Consider the following 18,425-nt stretch of genomic DNA (forward strand, 5'->3'; position numbering starts at 1 on the left):
TCAATATCTTAAGAGATCTCTGGCATTACCAGGACAAGCATGACTTATTTAATTCCTGAGACCCCAAAATTCAGGTAAAACTTTTCCAAATGAGGCTCTTAAAAGATTACAGATATATAGCCTATTCCAAAGCCTTTTAGGGACTTTGCTTCTAATTTATCTAGACAAATACATATTGTTAAATCATCCACATAAGAAACAGAGTGGTAAGGTAAAAACATTCATCTAAAATTGATTTACTCCTTAAATTGTTTGATTCCTGATTTAAACAAGCCTCTTCTTTTCCAAGATGGAGGGAAGATTAAAATACATGGTTCTTAAGCATCAGATAAATTTATAAATTGCAGACTTAAAAAAAATTTTTTTTTGCTTTCTTTACTTTTATATTTCACTGGAGATAAAACTTATAAATTGGTTTCAGTTCTATTTATTCTTTGATCAGTGAAATCACCTTTTCCCCTTACACTAGAACAATACATCTATCACTCTCTAGGGAAGGGAGAGAATGATAGAGAAGGATGCTGTTTGTATGAAAAAAAGTCCTAGGGGATACAACTCTTCAAACCCACCAGGATATTTATCAAAATATTCAAATCACATGTCCACCATGATTTTTGGGAATATATCATAAACGGATTTCTTGTCAGTTCAAAAATGAGTCTCTAATTAGTTGTCAATGCTACAAATTTCTGCTATAAGGGAAGGATCTCTTCCTTCTTATGTCTCTCTCTTCATTCCCAACTTGGTCAGAATTAGGAACAAAAAGATGAGATTAAATCTTTTTGAAAGTGTACAAACTTTCTGTAAGAAAAATTTCCCATTCTGTTCCAGCTTCTCCTGAAATTTATTCATATGGCAATCAGAAATCACTATTTATTTAGAAGGAGAGTCTAGCATAAGCATTATTATAATTACGGATATCAAAGAGCTTATTTAGGTAGGAATTTTCAATAATTTACCCTAAGTATATGCAATATTTCAAAATCAAAAAATCCTCTCTGGGGTCAAGGATGTTACATTTTGGCTTTTAATAAAGTCCAAACTTTTTTTTTTTTAAACAGAATTTAACAAGACCAGAGTTCCCATATCAGGTGTAGATTTGACAATTAGCTTCTAAATCTATAGGTATTTGCCACAAACCAGAATTACCAGAATCAAAGCAGGATTTAACAGAATTTGGGGGAACCCATAGTGATCACTGGTTATTCAAGGCAGAATGAAACATCAAATTTATATGATGAGTGATAGATAATTCTACTGATCATTTGAGATTTACATTAGATGAGACTAGACCAGAACCATCTGGAATTTAGATAGGGAGGGTAGTAGTCAAGCCAGTACAGTAATTACAAATGAGAGACAGCTAGGCCAGTGACTTGTTTATCTGCCTTCAGGAAATGGAGTGAAAGAGAAGAAGTCCTCCTATTAAAGCACAAAGTTTTCAGCTAAGCTCTGGCTTTCAAATCCTAATCACTCAGCTACTCTGTGGCTGGTCACCTCAGAGTCCAATGGCTATGTCCAACAGATTGTTCCGGCACAATATACAGAGAGATAATCTAGACAAGTACATAAATCTCCTTAGGTAAAATCTACCTTGTGTACACTGGAGGATTCCTGGGTAAGAAAAGTCAATTCTGAGCCAACGTTGTCTGTCCCACTGGGGTTGCCAGTAATTGAGATGGGAATTATAGGAGGGTCGACTCTAAGTCTTGTTGTCAATCACCAAGCCAGTGACACAACATTTACCAATCAGTGAGCCCAGGGCGTCATTTCAGCAACCTCCTGCTAAAGCATGTGAATACGGGACGGGGACACTGGAAATGTACAGGAGGGAGGAGGACAAGATAGAGGGTTTGCATGTCAGAAAACAAGTAAGAGAAGGGGAAGATAGGACACGTCAGCGCCTGGAAGGTCAGGGAGTGAGCTGGCCCCAACTGGAGCTGAAGCTTCAGTCCCCAGCCCGCTTCTGCAGATGGGGCCTGACTGCCTCAAGCAGTTCTATGTATTAGCATAAAGAAGTAGTGGGCCATCTTTGCAAGCCTGCTCCTTCTGTTGTCTTCCATGAGAATCCCCTGTGATACAGAGAATGGACCTCCTCATAAAGATTTACAAGAGAGAAAGCAGCATATGAGGTCAAGAACTGCTGACATCTTTTCAAATGGTTCTTCTATCAGTGCTAAAAGTATCCTAAGTTGCAACTCACATTCTGCACTAAAAATGTGTGCTGCTTTCAACAACCTCAGTGTTCTCTCATATAAAAAAGTTCTCTTTAACTCCAATATTCACCCCATGAAACTATGTATTTATGATTCATGGAATACATTGCAAGTGGCCGAAAGGGCAAAGGATTCATATATAGCAGGTGTAAATAAGTTGTGGTATATTTCATTCAATTTAATTAAAAATGTTTATGCTGGAAAGGCATGATTAGTAAAAGAAGGCCCATTATGAAATATGGACAGGAGCCCAAGGGCTGCACACTTGTATCCACAAGATGTAAAAGACAGAAGAAGCCTTCTAATGTAGAGGAGCAATCTTCAAGGGGAAATACAGGATGAGGAACAGAAAGGAATTGCATAGCATGAGGAATGGACAGGTTATGTTCTACACTGATTACACTGAGGAGGAAAAGACAGTCGGCATCCTTAGGCTTGTCTAGTATTTTAGAATATTCCCTCTTTTTCAGCAACATTGAAGACCTAATACCTAGGACTCACTCCCTGAACATGGGGTCAAGTCAATGCCCCTTCTTTGTGAAGTTATCTTTTTAAAGAATCATTAGCATTTTCTAACAAATTACATGGGATGGTGAGTCAGTAGACTCCAATTCTAATTATCACATGAACAAAAAGGAGAGTTACTGGGGTACTTTGGAGAGGGAAAGGAAGAGAGTAGAAATATGGGCAGGGAAGAAAACAAGAGCTGTGCTTGGAGGAGAAAGTAGACTGGAAAGAAAGGGAACCAGAAACTCAACTAGGACTCATTCCTTCTGGAGGATTCATCCAGAAATGGTACCCAAATGTAAAGAGACCGAGGACGTCCAGCAACACATCCTTGGTCATCTGTGCAAAGTGGGGAGAGGAAAGGGCCAAAGAATGAGATAGGAAACCAGAGATAGTGAGAAAGAAGAGAAGAAAGGCTTAAAGACCAAAGTTCAGGAGAAAAAGAGCCTTAATAAAAAAAATCTAAATCACAACTTGATAAAGCAATAGAAGAAATCATGAAAACAATAAGAATGAATAAAGCCTTAAAGAAAAACAAAGCACATTGATGAATTATTATATTATGAAGAGAATTTTACCACAATTACCTGATAAAAGATAATCCCCAGGATTCTCCAGAGATCATGGAAAAATAGTTAAGAAATTTCAGAATGGTTCAAAAGGGATCTACCCAAAAACCCATAGAGGAAAAAAAACCAAATGGATGACCAATAATTATTTTCAATGCCATCCTACACTGTTAGAAGTTCTGCTCTTTTAGGCTGGGCATTTCAGTTGGGTTATGAATTGGAACTCAGGTTGAAGAGAAAGCCAGAGAATAAGGCTTCAACTAATTCCAGGTGCTCTCTGGCACAAAAATAATCTTTTTCAAAGATTTTCTTTTTGATACTAGTCACCAATCTTGGAACACCACAATCTTGCCAAAGATTCAGTTACGTGTGTCTCAAAGGTCAGTGGAGAGGCACACCTCCATGTGAGACATAAAAGAAGTTATTCAAGAAATTTTCAATTGGAAATGGTGGTCAGCCGGTTAGATGGCAAGAGGGAGGCATAAAAGAATGACAGCCAGAATATTGCAATACCTAGACAATGGAGGAAGACTCTTAGCAAACTGGGAAGAGATTCTGAAGAGGATCTTTGGAAGAATACAGAAGAATCTCTCCAAATGATGGATGACTTGAATTTGGCAACAATGGAAAGTATATCCACATTGATGGATTGTAGAACCACTGGAGTATCAAAGAAATTTGTAAACATACACGGAGCTAAGTTATCATCAGAAAACTGGCAGAGTTAGAAATGTTATTAAGTTTGATCCTTTAAAAAATTCTTATCAAAATAAAAAGCTGCAGAGTTTCTAAGCCATTAAGCTTAAAATAGCTGAAATTTTTTGGTGAAAAATCCCTCACTTTGGGATTCTGAAAAGGCTGGTATTAAGAATGGAAATTAGTATTCATAATACAAACTTAAAAATAGAGATCAGGTTAAATTACCACTTTAGGCATTTCATTTTCTCAAGTTTGCTGAAAATAAACTTGGTGTAGGTCAAAGATGTTACCATTAATTATATTACTACTTTTTGGCGGGTTACATGACTTCATAGTTAAATGATAAAACCGAAGGGCCTACATTCTAATTGTCTTTTGAAAAAATAAACATTCATTTCTGTCTCAAGATACAATGTTCTAATTATTTGTCATTTAAGTTTCTAGGGTTTTCAAAGCTTAACCTATAAAATCTGCTGAATGTTCAACTTTAATCACCAAAAGGGTCATACTTCCAGCTTCCTTGTGCTATCTGACAATAAAATCAGCATTAAACTTGAAACTAGATGTTTAGCTTTGAATTTGACTATTTTTCATATGCTAACTCATAATAAGTCATATCACCTTAACAAACTCAGAAAACTTGACTAAATGAACGGCACTAGTAATAGGAATCTATTTTCATTTCTTAGATTTATTTACCATGTAACTTTGACCAAGACTTTCATTACAGCATATATAAAGTGGGTATGTTAAGGCCTCTTCCTATGGGCAGCTAGGTAGCTTAGTGGATAGAGCTCCAGGCCAGGAGACTCCAGGAGGTCCTGGGTTCAAATCTGATCTGAGTCACATCCTAGAAAGTGGGTAAGTCATTTAACCCCAATTGCCTAGCCCTTACTGCTCTAGGGACAACTAGGTGGCTCAGTGGATTTTGGAATCTAGGCTTAGAAATTCAAATGGTTCCTGTGAGAATTTTCAGGATATTGATCTAAGGAACAGAAGAGATGGAATAGGGAAAATAATGTCAGATTATAGAAAACCAATAGTTTCCAGAGAGTATAAAGAAGGTTGGCAAAGGCTTTTTGGAGAAGAGCATCCTCCTTATCAATAGAGGTATCTATTAATTACCTCTTATACTCCAAGCCCTGGGCTAAGTGCTGAGGATACAGACTGACAAACACAGTCCCTGCTCTCCACGAGTTCATACTCTAAAGGGGAGACAGCATGCAAACCATTCTCTATACACGAGACAAAGGAGGTTGTATCCACAATGACAAAAACACAAAATTTTGAAGTGTGAAGAATTAATTTCTTTCATTTCAAAAGAAAAAACAAACCAGCTCATGAATGAATATGCAATTCTGCAACTGTCACCTTTCCCTAAGACAATGTGAAAACATCTGTATTTTCAGTTAACATATGTCATTAGGCAAAAAAAGCAATAAAGCAGATCATATTGTTTCTCTTTTAAAACTTACTTGACTAAAAGGTTAAAATTAGACTAGTTTATATAGGAAAACATTTTTCCATCTCAGGTAATGATGCAGACATTCTTCAAAAAAGAGAATTTATTTACTGGAGGAATAGAGATTATGAACTAGTTCTGGTCATTGTAATGCAGGATTGATGCAAGAGATCTTGCATCAATCCTGTATTACGTCATATTGTAGGTACAATTTATAACCTTGACTTTTCCTGATATAATTTGTGATTTCCTTCCATGAAATTTTCAAACACATTAATATGTAAATATAAAAAATAAAATTACCTACTTACAATTTATATATATATATATATATATATATATATATATATATCTAGGTTTATTCTTTAAATTGTTGATATTTTTGGTTTCTTGTATCATGGCAGTAACCTATACATCCCTCCCCAAGAGCCATTTCACATAGTAAAAGGTATTTATTTAGAGAAGGCGGAAAAGTCAGCACAACTGACTGATACATTGAGAAAGTACAAAAATATGAGCAATGTATGAGACCTGCAGACCTCCACAAAGAGAGTTCTCTCATCTCTCTTCATTCGAGTCCCACTTGATTTTTTCTAATTTTATTACATTTAATTTTTATTCTTTTTGGTGCATTGTTCTTTCTGTTTACGTTGTATAGTCACTGTGGATATCTTTTTCTTGGCTCTGATCACTTCACTCTGCTGGGGTTACTGGGTTTTTCCAAATAAACTATCATTATCAGCAAATAGGGACAATTATCTCCTCTTTATATATCTTGATTTTAATTACTTTCTTTTGGTTTATTATTCGTTAGAATTTCCAGAGTTATGTTAATTAATACTGGGGAAAAGAGGCAACCTTGCTTTCACTCTCATGTTACTGGTTACTGGAAAAGGTTTGATTTTATCTTCATTGCCTATGATGCCTGCCTTTTGGTTCTAGATAGATGGTTTTTATGATTTAAAAGGTCCTTCTGTGTCTGACCATTATAGGATTTTTAGCATAAAAGAATGTTGTTCTCAAAGGCTTTTTCAGAATTTAAGATGATCATGTGGTTTTGGAAGTATTGGTTTTTAATATGGTTAATTTTATTGATTGGTTTCTTAAATTTTGCATCTGTGGTATAAATCCCACTTAATTATAATGAATGATTTACTGGATAAATAGCTATAAACTCTTTGATAGGATTTTGTTTAAAAATGTTTGAGTCAATGTTCATTAGTAATATTGGCCTTTTGTTTTCTTTCCATTTTTATCTTTCCATCTTTTGGGCATCAGGATTACATTTGTCTCATAAAATGATTCTGGGTAGGGTGTTTTCTGTCACAATTTTTGAGGATTTGTGAAATATAGTTAGTAACAGTTCTTTCAAAGTTTGATAGAATTTTCCTGTGAATCCATCACGTTCAGGAGGTTTTCCTTTGGCAGTTCCTTTACAATTAGATCAATTTCTTTTTCTTAGATTGGGTTATTTAAGATCTCTACCTAATTTTCTGATAGTCTGGGTATTTGTTTAAAAGTTACTCTTCCATTTCTTTTGTATTCTCATTTTTTTTTAAACCCTTGTACTTCGGTGTATTGTCTCATAGGTGGAAGATTGGTAAGGGTGGGCAATGGGGGTCAAGTGACTTGTGCAGGGTCACACAGCTTATTCTCATTTTTTTTAAAAACATAACTACATAATATTTATTATTCTTTTTATTTGTTCTGGTTTTGATGTGATTTCATCTTGCTCATTTATTATTTTTGTTGATTTGATTTTCTGCTCTCCTTTTTAATCAGATTAGCTAAGGATTTAACAATTTTGTTAGTTTTTAAAAAAGAATTGGCTTTTAGTTTTAGTTATCATTTCATTAAGGGTTTTTTGTTTCCAATTTATGCATTTCCCTTTAATTTTTAATATCTCCTCTTTTGTGCTTATTTATACATTTTCTACCTTTTAAAAATGCATTATTCAGCTTATTAATCTTTTTGTATTCTGTTAATATATAGTCTGTATATTTTGTTTGTGGTCTATGAACTGACGACTACTTGTACTATGTGTAAATAGAATTAGCTCGATCCCATTAATAGTCAAAAATCTACTCAACCCAGGCGTGCTAATGATGTCACTCTCACCTCCCTTAGTGGGGAGGGGAGACGAGTTACCCACACGTGACAATAAGTAACAAATCAAGAATAAGGGACGGCCCTTTGGGCAGTCCAAATCAATGTAGAAACTGCCATTTGTCCATTTGAATTAGAGGTGGACCACAGGAAGTGATGAAAGACACGATCTCTTTAAGTAAGTGAGTGAACTTCCTGTGGGGGCAGTTGCAGTCTCCAACTGGAAGAAGAAGCATCTCCTGAGACCACAGACAGCTTACACTCAATATTGTCACGTGGCTAAGTTAGGCTGACTTCCTTGGCCTAGCTGGGCCTATTCTAAACTCTGCCTATCTGGCTGTTGGGCCCTGTGGCTTACAGCTTCATTTATTTAGCCTTTTAACCTTCTTCCTCCGTCCAGGCTAGCCTCTACTTTTCTCTTTATTCCTACTTTTACCTACCGATTGTAAATAAACTCTTCATCCTGATGCTGACTTGGGTCTGATTTAATTACAGAATCAACCTAAATTGTTGATTCCTGGCGGCCACATATTTTTAATATATATCTATAAATACCTAAATTTTCCCTCTTACAACTATATTATAGTTTGTAAAGGAGGTATAAACTATTTCTGCCTTCTTTTGACGCATTTCTCCAGATTTTGTTCAGTTCTACATTTTCCCTTTTGTTTCTCTTTCTGTTAGATTTAGCCAAAACTGAGAGAGAGATATTAAGGTCTCCTGTCACTAGTTTGCTACTCCATATCCTTGAAGTTCAGCTGTTTCCTTTAAGAATTTGGATGTTAAGGCATTTGGAAAATTCAAGTATATTACTGACAATGATTTGTTCCTTTTGGTATAAGTTTATTTTTGCTTTGTCTGATAGCATGATCTTAACTTCTGCTTTTCTGTATTTACTTGATGTGCAGTTAATTTTTTTCCATCCCCTCAAGTTTTATTATTTTTATTTTTCTTTACTTTTGTTTTATTATGTTATTTAAAAATGTGTTTCTTGTAAGCAATAAATTGTAAGGCTCGTTATTTTCCTCCATCTCTAAAATGGTTTCTTTTTACTTAGTCATGATTTCCCATCTTTCCTGCTGTAAATATGGCATTATGTTCCTTCAGTTAACTTTACTTGAATTTTTTTAAGGTTGCCTTGTTCCCACTGGCTTTCTTCCACCACTTGGTTCATGATCTTTTCTCATTTTGTTATACCTTTCCCTTCAGGGGTTTTTATTCATTGTTCATGCCTGCTTTTATCTGGTTATATATTTTCTTCTTCCTCATATGATTAGTTCCCTTTTCTTCTCCTTACCTTAAAAATTTTTTTTTAAACCCTTACCTTCCATATTAGAATCAATACTGTATTGCTTCCAAGGCAGAAAAGTGTGAAGGATTAGGCAGTAGGGGTTTAAGTGACTCGCCTAGGGTTCACATCATTAGGAAGTGTGTCTGAAAACAGATTTGAACCCAGGACCTCTGGTCTCTAAGCCTGGCTGCTCTCCATCTACTGAGCTGCCTAACTGTATCGTCTATCCTCCCTTTCAAACAGTCCTATTTATTTGTTTGTTTTTTCAATTTTACTTTTTATTTTTGCATCACTTTCTAAAAGATTTGATTCACTTTCTTCATTCTTCATCTTTTCTTATTTTCTCTAGATTCTCATTCTCTGATTCATGCCACCTATAATTATCTGGTCTCTTTCTTTTCTTGCTAATCTTTATATAATCAAAGTTTCCAAGGCATCTGTTCTGGACTCTGACCTGTAGGATGTGTCGGCCACTGCCTAGGCAGGGCTTAGCCTGTGAGTTGCCCATTTCCATTGTGCCTCACTTTCAGAACAATGCCTATTATTGCAGATGTCAGAGTTCACTGCTCCATGACAGGAGCATTTCCCTGCCTTACTGATCAATACGTTCTATTGGGGATTTTCTCCCAAAGCTTACCTAGAAATGTCCTCCCTCTGTCCATGCTCTCCTGTTCCTCAAGGTGCCAGTTGCCCCAAGGGGTTCTGCCTCCTGCCTCTAAAGACAAGTAGACTTTTCAGGCATCAAATCCTCTCTGGCTCATATGATATAAGGTCTCCTTCAGAAGCATTCTTCAGTAGAATCCCTTCAGCCTCCAGAGTAAGGTCTCTTTCCTTCTCTTCTCCATTTAATCTTCTCCTCCTCATCCCTGGCTTCTCTTTTTCCAGGTTGTCTTTCCCTTGTGTGAATTTTACCTTCTCAATCTACTGTGTTCGTTCTCTCTCTCTCTCTCTCTCTCTCTCTCTCTCTCTCTGTCTGCCACTGCAGATTCAAGTTTGTCTATTCTGATTGTTATTTTTGCTGTGTAGGGCTTAAATTAAATCATAATTCTCATTTCTATTTTAAGCCACTTAAGGGCAGTTGTGATATAGTTTCTTGCTCTCCTCAATTTCCTCAGAGTCTCTCTCATATCAAGGGTCAATCATTTTCTTTCATTTTGTAATTTTATTAATAGAAGCCTAAAACTTGTTAACTAGATCTGGAAGTCACATTTCCTTTTGCTGTTACCCTTTCTTGTCTTGATTTCTCTGTTTAGGTTCAAGGTCTCTAAAATTTCTTCTTCCTGGAATCTTTGGTACTTTTTTTTGGTCTCTACTCCATTTATTTTCCTTATTATTCACTTATGAATGCCTCTCTTCTGATCATGGCTTTCTTGGGGACCAGATCTCAAAAACATCTCAGCCTCTTCCCAAGATTTGGCAATTCAGAGTTTACCCACCTGACTGTTGGGTGGTTGAAATTGGCCAAACTTGGTGTTGTGCCATTCCCATAGGCTTGGTGGAGTGTTCCACAGCTGCCCACAAGCAGTGTCTCATTCTGGTGACCTGCTCCAGCCTTTCTGATCCTTCACCCTCTGGCCCACTGTCTACATTTCAGAGCTTGCTTTCCCTGACACCAGTCATTCAGAGCTTCGCAGCTTTGGTGCTTTCAGGTGGCAGCCACCAGCAAACTTCAGTTCCTAAAAGGGCTGTGGCCATGCTGATTGCCAAGACGAGCAAATTTCTACAGCCTGGAGTGGGGGTCTGTAGGGCACTGGAAAGAGGCAGGGGTGACTGGGTGTAGACAAGGGATTCTGCATAAGCCTATGTAATGTCCCTGGGTCTGCTAGTGCAGCCTTGCTCCCAGTGGTGCAAAAGGTAGTGCTCAGTGAGGTCCGTGAGCATCACTTCCCGTGTTTGGCTTTTTTTTTTTTTTAACTCTCCTTTTGGATTCCAGTTATCCTAGTCCATGGAAACAAATGAAATCACTTTATCTTTTATTTTTATTTATTTTTATCTTTGGCACATAATTCCCATTTTGGAGACATTTGAAGTTGTGGGGAATCTGATAAAAGGTGTAGTTTGTTGTCTTGTTGCTCATGTGACCCAGAAATCTAAAAGACATTCTGTGTAAATAGAAATTTTGTACCCCTGAACTACATTATTCAGAATCCTTTCCCCTTCACCCCCCCTTCCGTCCTCACTTTTTGTAAATAAGGTAGACAGAACTCCACCCACACTCTCTCTCTGGTGGTGCTCTGTGCTCTACACTCTCACAGCCCGAAGTGTGCAGTCCTGGGAAACTTCTTCCTTTACTGAGGCTATTATTTTCCTTTTGCTTCAAATATTTTTTAGTAAACTTTATAAAATATAATACTTGGAGTGTTTGGATATTAATTTTTAATCTTACAATTCTTTCCACAGTTACTGACACTTTCCCCATAACAAACTTGTTTGTGCTGATTTAGGGCCAGGTTTAAACTCCACTTTCATGTTTCTATAAGAGGAGCTTTAAATGCTTAATAAAAGCTTATGAGACTAAACTATAAGGGAATCTTGCAGGTTTTGTGTAAATCAGAGAGAAAACTTCAAAATGCAAGAGAAGCCCAAGTTTTCATTTTCAATGATTGTGAAAGGATGCACCCAACAAGGGTGCCGTTGATTCTATTTACAACTGAATGATGGGACTAAAGGCCTCCTGGCAGAAGAGTGGAAGGATATGACTTTCTGCAGCTAGGAATAGTCTTAATACAAGTTACTTTTGGTTTTTTGCCCTTTCGGTGTCAGTAATTCAAACTCCTTTCATCTCTTTTTGAGCTTCTATTTCACTGGCTGAGCTGCTGTAAGCTCCTCCTCTAAACAAGGTACCAGAAGTGGGAATCCAATAAGGATCTTGTCAATGTGAAAGATAAGAGAGATGATGTGATGGGTGTAGAGCAGTGAGATGGGCAAACTTTTTAAAGAGGGGGCCAAAGGAAAGGAAATGCTCCTCTGTCAATCTGTTTCTAAGGCAACTCTTTCAGTTTCATTGCATTGTATCCTCCTCATTATATTCATCAGATTAGGAATAATGTCCTGCAGCCGAATAGAACATTTCATGGGCCTGTATCTGGCCCACGGGCTGCAGTTCGACCATCACTGACCATCTAGACTCTAGACCAGTAATTCCCAAAGTGGGCACTACCGTTCCCTGGTGGGTGCTGCAGCAATCCAGGGAGGCAGTGATGGCCACAGGTGCACTTATCTTTCCTATTAATTGCTATTAAAATTTAAAAAAAAATTTAATTTCCAGGGGGCTAAGTAACTTTTTCTGGGAAGGGGGCGGTAGGCCAAAAAAGTTTGGGAACTACTGCTCTAGAGGAAAATATTGTTTCTCCCTGAGGTTGTATCATCTGTTATGAGTAAGAGTAGATTAGCTAGTGATTAGGAATTAAGTACATAGCAGGAAGGAGCTGGGAATTCCAGGTTGGAATGAAGGAGGAGGAAGTGTGTCTGTGCCCTGAGTGAGGACTCCATTAGTGGTGGGCAAAAACTGTTGCCAGCCTGGGAGACCTCAGAGCAAAGGACACCCTGCTTCCTCATTTACCCTGGGATCCTGTGTGGTGTGGCATCTAGCAAAAGGACAAGAATCTACAGTGCCAAAGGAAGAAGGAGAAGTTTGAAGCCTGGTGGACAGTGCTTCAAGCAAAACCCTCACAACCTGGGACCTGAGATCATCTTGACTCCTGGCATCCAGAGATCATCAGTGGATTGCAGTGAGAATCCCAAAGCCACAAAGCCCTAGCTGTACTCAAGCCTGGCAGGTTTCCAGGTTTGAGGCAGAAACCCAGAGACTCCATTTACAGCTCCTTGGGCCCTGTTAGTTAGATCACTTAGATTAGTGTAGTAGAATAAGTCCTTCCTTGTCCCTGTGGGTTTCTCTTATTAGGTGTTAAGGTTTTAGAGTAGACATTCCTATCCCTCCTTTTGTTGTTTCTAATTAAACCCAGCACTATACTAATCTAAGGCCTTAAATTCAACTGACAAGGTAACAGGATGAAACTGGGTTTGAGTCCAGCTTCATGCCTGCCTCTCGGCTCCCCGATGGACGTGAGGCCCCACAATCAGAACCCGTCTGGCCCAAAGCGCCTCTCCTAACCCTGAGCCACAGCAGCACTGAACGATCAGCCTCTCGTTTTAGCCAGCCTCATGGAAGGGAGGAGAGGGAGATGCATGCTGACACCCCCAAAGAGCAAAGGGGAAAGGCCATGGAAGAGAGCGGCCGGGAAGAAGAGCTGGAAAGCCAACCATCCGAGAGCGAGACCAGCAAATGGGCTTGTCATAAAAATGCTGAAGGCTTCATGCAGGGTTGCTTTTAGCCTCGATGACTTTCTCCATTTCTAAGCTTCATAAATGCAAAAATAAGTGAGTCCTGCTTAAATGAAGAGGAGGCACAAAATCTACATTTTCCCCACTTTTATTAGTTGGTTAGCAAACAGCCTGATCCTTCCATTTTCCACCCTAACTCTAAAAGAAAATTCCAAAGGCAGCTGTTTCACTGACTTTAAAGGCTCCTAAAACTATACCTGGTTCTGTGGATGCTAAGGGCTGACCTCCAAATTTCATTTCCGTTTGGCGCAGCTTGGTCATATTTAGCAGCTGTGTAACTTGAGGTACATCCGTAGTGAATTGGCAGCTTCGAGGAATGATCTCCGTAGGCTCCTCTGTTGGGAAGGGAGCACCATAGATATCTGAAAACGAAGGGAGAAATTCACTTTTTAATGAAGAAATCCCCACCATGTATAAATCTCTACATAGGTCACAACCCTGTCTCTTTGGGGGGGTGTCTCTGTCTTTCTCTCTGTCCCTCTCTAGCACGGTTACTATAATGAGATAAAAGTGAGTTTCTCATCATCTACTCTAAAGACACAGGTGGGATCCAAATACTCATTGATGTGAAAGCAAAAGTCAATGTAGCTTAAAAAAGAATGAGTGAGGCAAGGCTAGGTGGATGGAGAGCCAGTCTAGAGATGGGAGGTCCTGGGTTCAAATCTGGCCTCAGACACTTCCTAGCTATGTGACCCTGGGCAAGTCACTTGCCAACCCCCTTCCCACTGGCCAGCCCTTACCACTCTTCTCCCTGGGAATTGATGCTCAGTATAGAATCTAGGAAAGAAGATAAAGGTTGTTTGTTTGTTTGTTTTTTAAGAGTGAGATGAAAATGGATAAAGAGCACACTTGGCACACGAATGGCTGGGATGAGAAGCAGCCTTCCCCGCAGTGGCGAGGGCATGAGCTGCCCGGGTGCAGGGATGAGTGCCCAAGGAAGGGAGTCCAGGACCTAAAGGCTCCTTTCTGATGTGTGCTCAAAATTCAAGACAAGTGCAGCTGAGCACTCGCTCACTGGCGAGAACTAGACTCACAGTGGCTAAACGTGAATGTAAGCCAGATCCACCACGCTATGAAGTACCCCAAAGGATGGCCACTTCTGTGGGGGGGGGATCCTTTTCTATGAGGAGCCATGAGGATCTCTGGGCCACTCTTCACTTCCAGACATCTCCTCAGAAAGGTCGCTGAGAAAAGAGATAAATGCTGGAGGCACTGTGGGCCGGAGACCCCGACAAGCCCTCTGGGGCCTCGGGAGCCTCACCCGGAAAATGCACGGTTGGACTGGTGGGCCTTTGGGTGCCCTCTGGGTCTAAATGGAGGCTCTTACCAGTATGAAGGAGGAATAAGAGTCTAGCCGCAATTACAGACAGTTAGTTACATGACTGTCTCAGGGTCACACAGCTACTAAGAGAGTAGTTGTGGCTAACAAGCTGGGCCAACCCGGCTCTGGCTTCTCAGACGGGGCCGTGGCCGAAGCTGCCCGGCTTGGCAGGTGTTGGCGTTTGTGCTGCAGGCAGAGGTGGTCGGAGACCTCCACGGCCAAGGAGCCTCCTGACTAGTTGTAGAGGCGAAAAGCCAGTCATTTCCATATAAAGCAGCCAAGCGTCCTCATGGTCTGGGCTACGGAACGGCAGCATCCCAAACAAAGACGATTCCGTGGACAGACTGACAGTTTCTAACGTGGCTCATTTCAACCTTCATTAAACACCGCATTCGTGCACGGCCCCCTTGCTACGACGTAACTGCCAGAGCTGCTGCTTATCCACTGGCCGAGCTTACCAAGGACTTTTCATGCCGGATTTCTGAGGATTTTATCCATACTTTACAGAAGAGGGAACCTGTGCTACCCAGAGTTACACTAGTACCTGGAAGGCATTTTGGAAGGGAAGTCTGTCTGTCTGACTCCTGCCTGAGCTAGTCCAATGCTCTTTCTGCGACAACATTGTCTCTTTAGTTTGCCCTAAAGAAAGGCAAAGTACCAAGCACATGGAACGTGTGGGCAAATGAACTGTCAAAATAGAAAGCAACTGGCAAAAGCATTACCCAATCCCCTATTGAGGTTACAAATGCCCTTTTAGTTTCTCCGAAGTTAGAAAAAGATGAAGAATATATTCCATCTTGATTCCAAAATAGACAACAAATTCAGATTTCATTTTAGAAGAGGAATAATATTGTGGAGGTCCTTAAGGGTATCACAGAAAAAAAAAAAGAATGCTATTTTGATGCCATGAAAAAAAAACCATGGAAATTCAGGTGTTTTAAGACTGCTCTAGTGGTATAGGCTTCAAGAATAGATTTGTAAGGGAAAAAAATCAGAGCCAAAACCACACTAAGATTTTAAACATACCAAAGTCCCACTCCACGTGTTGTCACAAAACCCCAAAAGGCTTGTGAAATGCTATCATTAGACAGACTAAAATCTACCAGCTTTGGATACAAATAGCACAAAGGAGAGCAAACTTCAGATCTCTAGTCTGAGACCCACAACATGGTAAACAGCCTGAATCCCAACTCAGACCAAAAGGATCTATTTGTGTCTCCTGTAATACATTTTATTTCTGCACTTATTCTTTCCTTTGTACTCTCATGGAATTGTGTCATTATCCTAAAATTCAAGGGTCAAGATCTTTTAAAACAATTTTAGGAAGAGAAAACAGGCAACACCCCAAATCAAGAAAGTGGATCTTCTGAAGATGCTATGAGGATGCCTACAGAAATCACATCCTACAGCAAGAGATCTAGAGTGAACTTTGGGATACAATGAACTGAACTGAAGGAGGTTAAATCTATCATTTATTCTGAATATAAACTCTTATGACAAAGGGGACTGGCCCCTAATTGGCTTTTTGTCAACGCATCTATCAAACATTTTTTGTTTTCTTTCTCCCTTTTCTTTCCCTCTTATTCTCCAAATTGTTGCAATTCCCTCTATGTAAAGTGCAATATTTTATACACCTCTAGTAAGAGAATCTTTAGACATATAGGCTACATATGTGGAATGATTCATTGGAGAGACCTGACATGTTAATCTCCCAGAAACCCCAAGTGAGGAGATTTTAACATGCTGGTCTCCCAAAGAATCAAAGGGGGACGTTCTACCCTCCTCTTTCTGGGTCATGCAGGTGGCGTGCGTGTGTGATTCTGCATGAGTTTGTGTTGCCTATATAAGGTACGTGACTCTGAGTTTGATATGGAAGTGAGAGAGGATAAAAGGGATGAAGGAGGAAATGTTCACTCTGTCTCTGGTGACCAATCAAAAAAAGCTGCTGTTGGAGGTCAGGCTGAGAGCACCCATGTGGGAGCTAGATTAGACTATTTTACTCTTATCTTTCTACCTATTTCCCATCTTTTACCTATCCAAGATACTGAAACTATTTGCCATTTCCTTCTCTAGTAGCTTATGGTTAACAGAGGTTAAGTGACTGGCCTAGGGTAGTATCTCAAGCCAGATTAAATTCAGGTCTTCCTGACTACAGGCCCAAGCTCTATCCAATAAGCCAACTGGCTGCCTAATTTTACAGGTGACGAAAATGAGGGGTAGAAGTTAAATCAATAGCTCTTTCCTCCCCCCTCAAAAAAAAAAAAAACGTGAAAAAGGAGGAGAGGGGGAAGACTGTATATCTTAGCATATAAAACCAAAACCTGAAACTCCTTGTTTTTCTGACTGCAAGAGAGCAGGATGATTTACCCTAAATGGAATTGAATCAGATTCCACTCCCATTTTAAACACAATATTCAAGGCCACTAAGCCATCTTTTGATTATTTATTGTCTACCTTAAAAATTAAAACTGGTGCAATTCATCCTGGGGTGGCAGGAATCCTATATGTAAATGAAATAATGTGAGAACAGTCCAGACTAAATGTCATAGCCAATTCTTTGATTTTTTTCAGACTTTAGTTGGTGGGGCTGTCATTCAGTTGTCATCACCTGAAAACACTACATAAAAATTGAGACACAAAAACTTTCCCTCTAAATTACAAGTAATGAAGAATGGTCTTATGGAGTGGATGCAGCCTATACACATGGGCAGTGTTCTGCAAGTGCACACCAGCTCCTGAAAGGAAAATGGATTTGTTCAGATCATCTGGAAAATAGGTTTTGCTTCCTAGGGCCAAATGTGAACTGTGTTTGCTAGAAATCCCAGGGGCCAGCCTGGGTTACAATGGAGACTAGAAGAACAGTACCCAAAGGGAAAAGGCTACTTGGGCACAGGCTGACCGGTTCATGTGGCCCACAAAGATCCTGTGGTGAGTTACTCAATGCCTTTACCACTAGAATCTGTAAGGTACATCATTAGAGTATACATTTTCTTCTACCCCAAATCTATAATCAAATGGAACATTTTACAATTGTCCAGTGCCTTTAAAAAGGATCTTAAATAGCTTTAAAAACATTATCTCATCAATCTGAATAAAATCACTCACTTTTTAAAAAATCCTACTCAGAATGACGTCTCATTCTGGTGAGGGATCCTGGGGTCCTCTAGCATAGGGGAAGAATTCTATAAGGTTATACCCAAGCTAGAAAAACTTTGAGGACTAGCCTGGCACCAAGGCCCAGATGGCATCCAAGTACCAACTTAGCTAAGTATGGAGAGGCCCATCATCAAACAGCTGGCCACCATGAAAGGATGGTTTTGGTCCTAGTAATTAATTTAAAAAATCTAAGTTATGGAGGAGTCACCAGTGGAGTTAGCGAAATTGGTGAAATCATGACCGTGGGATTAAAAGCCTTTTCAGACCTTAGAAAGCATCTAGTCCAACTCCTTACTTTACAAATAAGAAACTTGAGGTCCCTCAAGACCTTAAATGACTCACCTAAGATCACACAGGTAGTCAAATCAGTCAAGACTTTGAATCCAGATCCCTGTCTCCAAACCCAGTGTTCCTGCCAACGTGCCACAGCATTTGAAGGCAACTAATACATGCAATAAGTATTATCATTCCCATTTGTTTATGTGATAAATTCTTCATACTAATAAGCAATATTTATTAAGTTCCTGATCATTTATAGATAGTTTTATCCTAGCAATGCAAGAGGGAAAGTTACAAGGGAAGCAACCTGGGATGTGGGAAAGACTGTTGACCCCGGAGTCAGAAGAGACTTGGGTTTCGATCCCACTTCTGGAATGTCCTAACTGGAGAATCCTGGATAAGTACTCGGAGTGCTTTACTTCTTGGCTGCTGTAGGGATCAAATGAGAGCAGGCAAGCCTTCAAGGCCTATACAA

The 18,425-nt window shown here is 39.4% G+C and overlaps 1 protein-coding gene across 1 annotated transcript in view; it reads right to left on the reverse strand.

Moving 5' to 3' along the window:
- CFAP20DC (CFAP20 domain containing) overlaps nucleotides 1-18,425 on the reverse strand; it is a 233,565-nt gene that overhangs the window by 140,826 nt on the left and 74,314 nt on the right. The window contains exon 7 of the mRNA XM_044660109.1: nucleotides 13,392-13,556. Coding sequence (XP_044516044.1) covers nucleotides 13,392-13,556 — 165 coding nt within the window. The remainder of the gene's footprint in view (nucleotides 1-13,391; nucleotides 13,557-18,425) is intronic.

Source organism: Gracilinanus agilis, chromosome 1 (assembly GCF_016433145.1).
Source record: "Gracilinanus agilis isolate LMUSP501 chromosome 1, AgileGrace, whole genome shotgun sequence".
Classification (NCBI taxonomy): Eukaryota; Metazoa; Chordata; class Mammalia; order Didelphimorphia; family Didelphidae; genus Gracilinanus; species Gracilinanus agilis.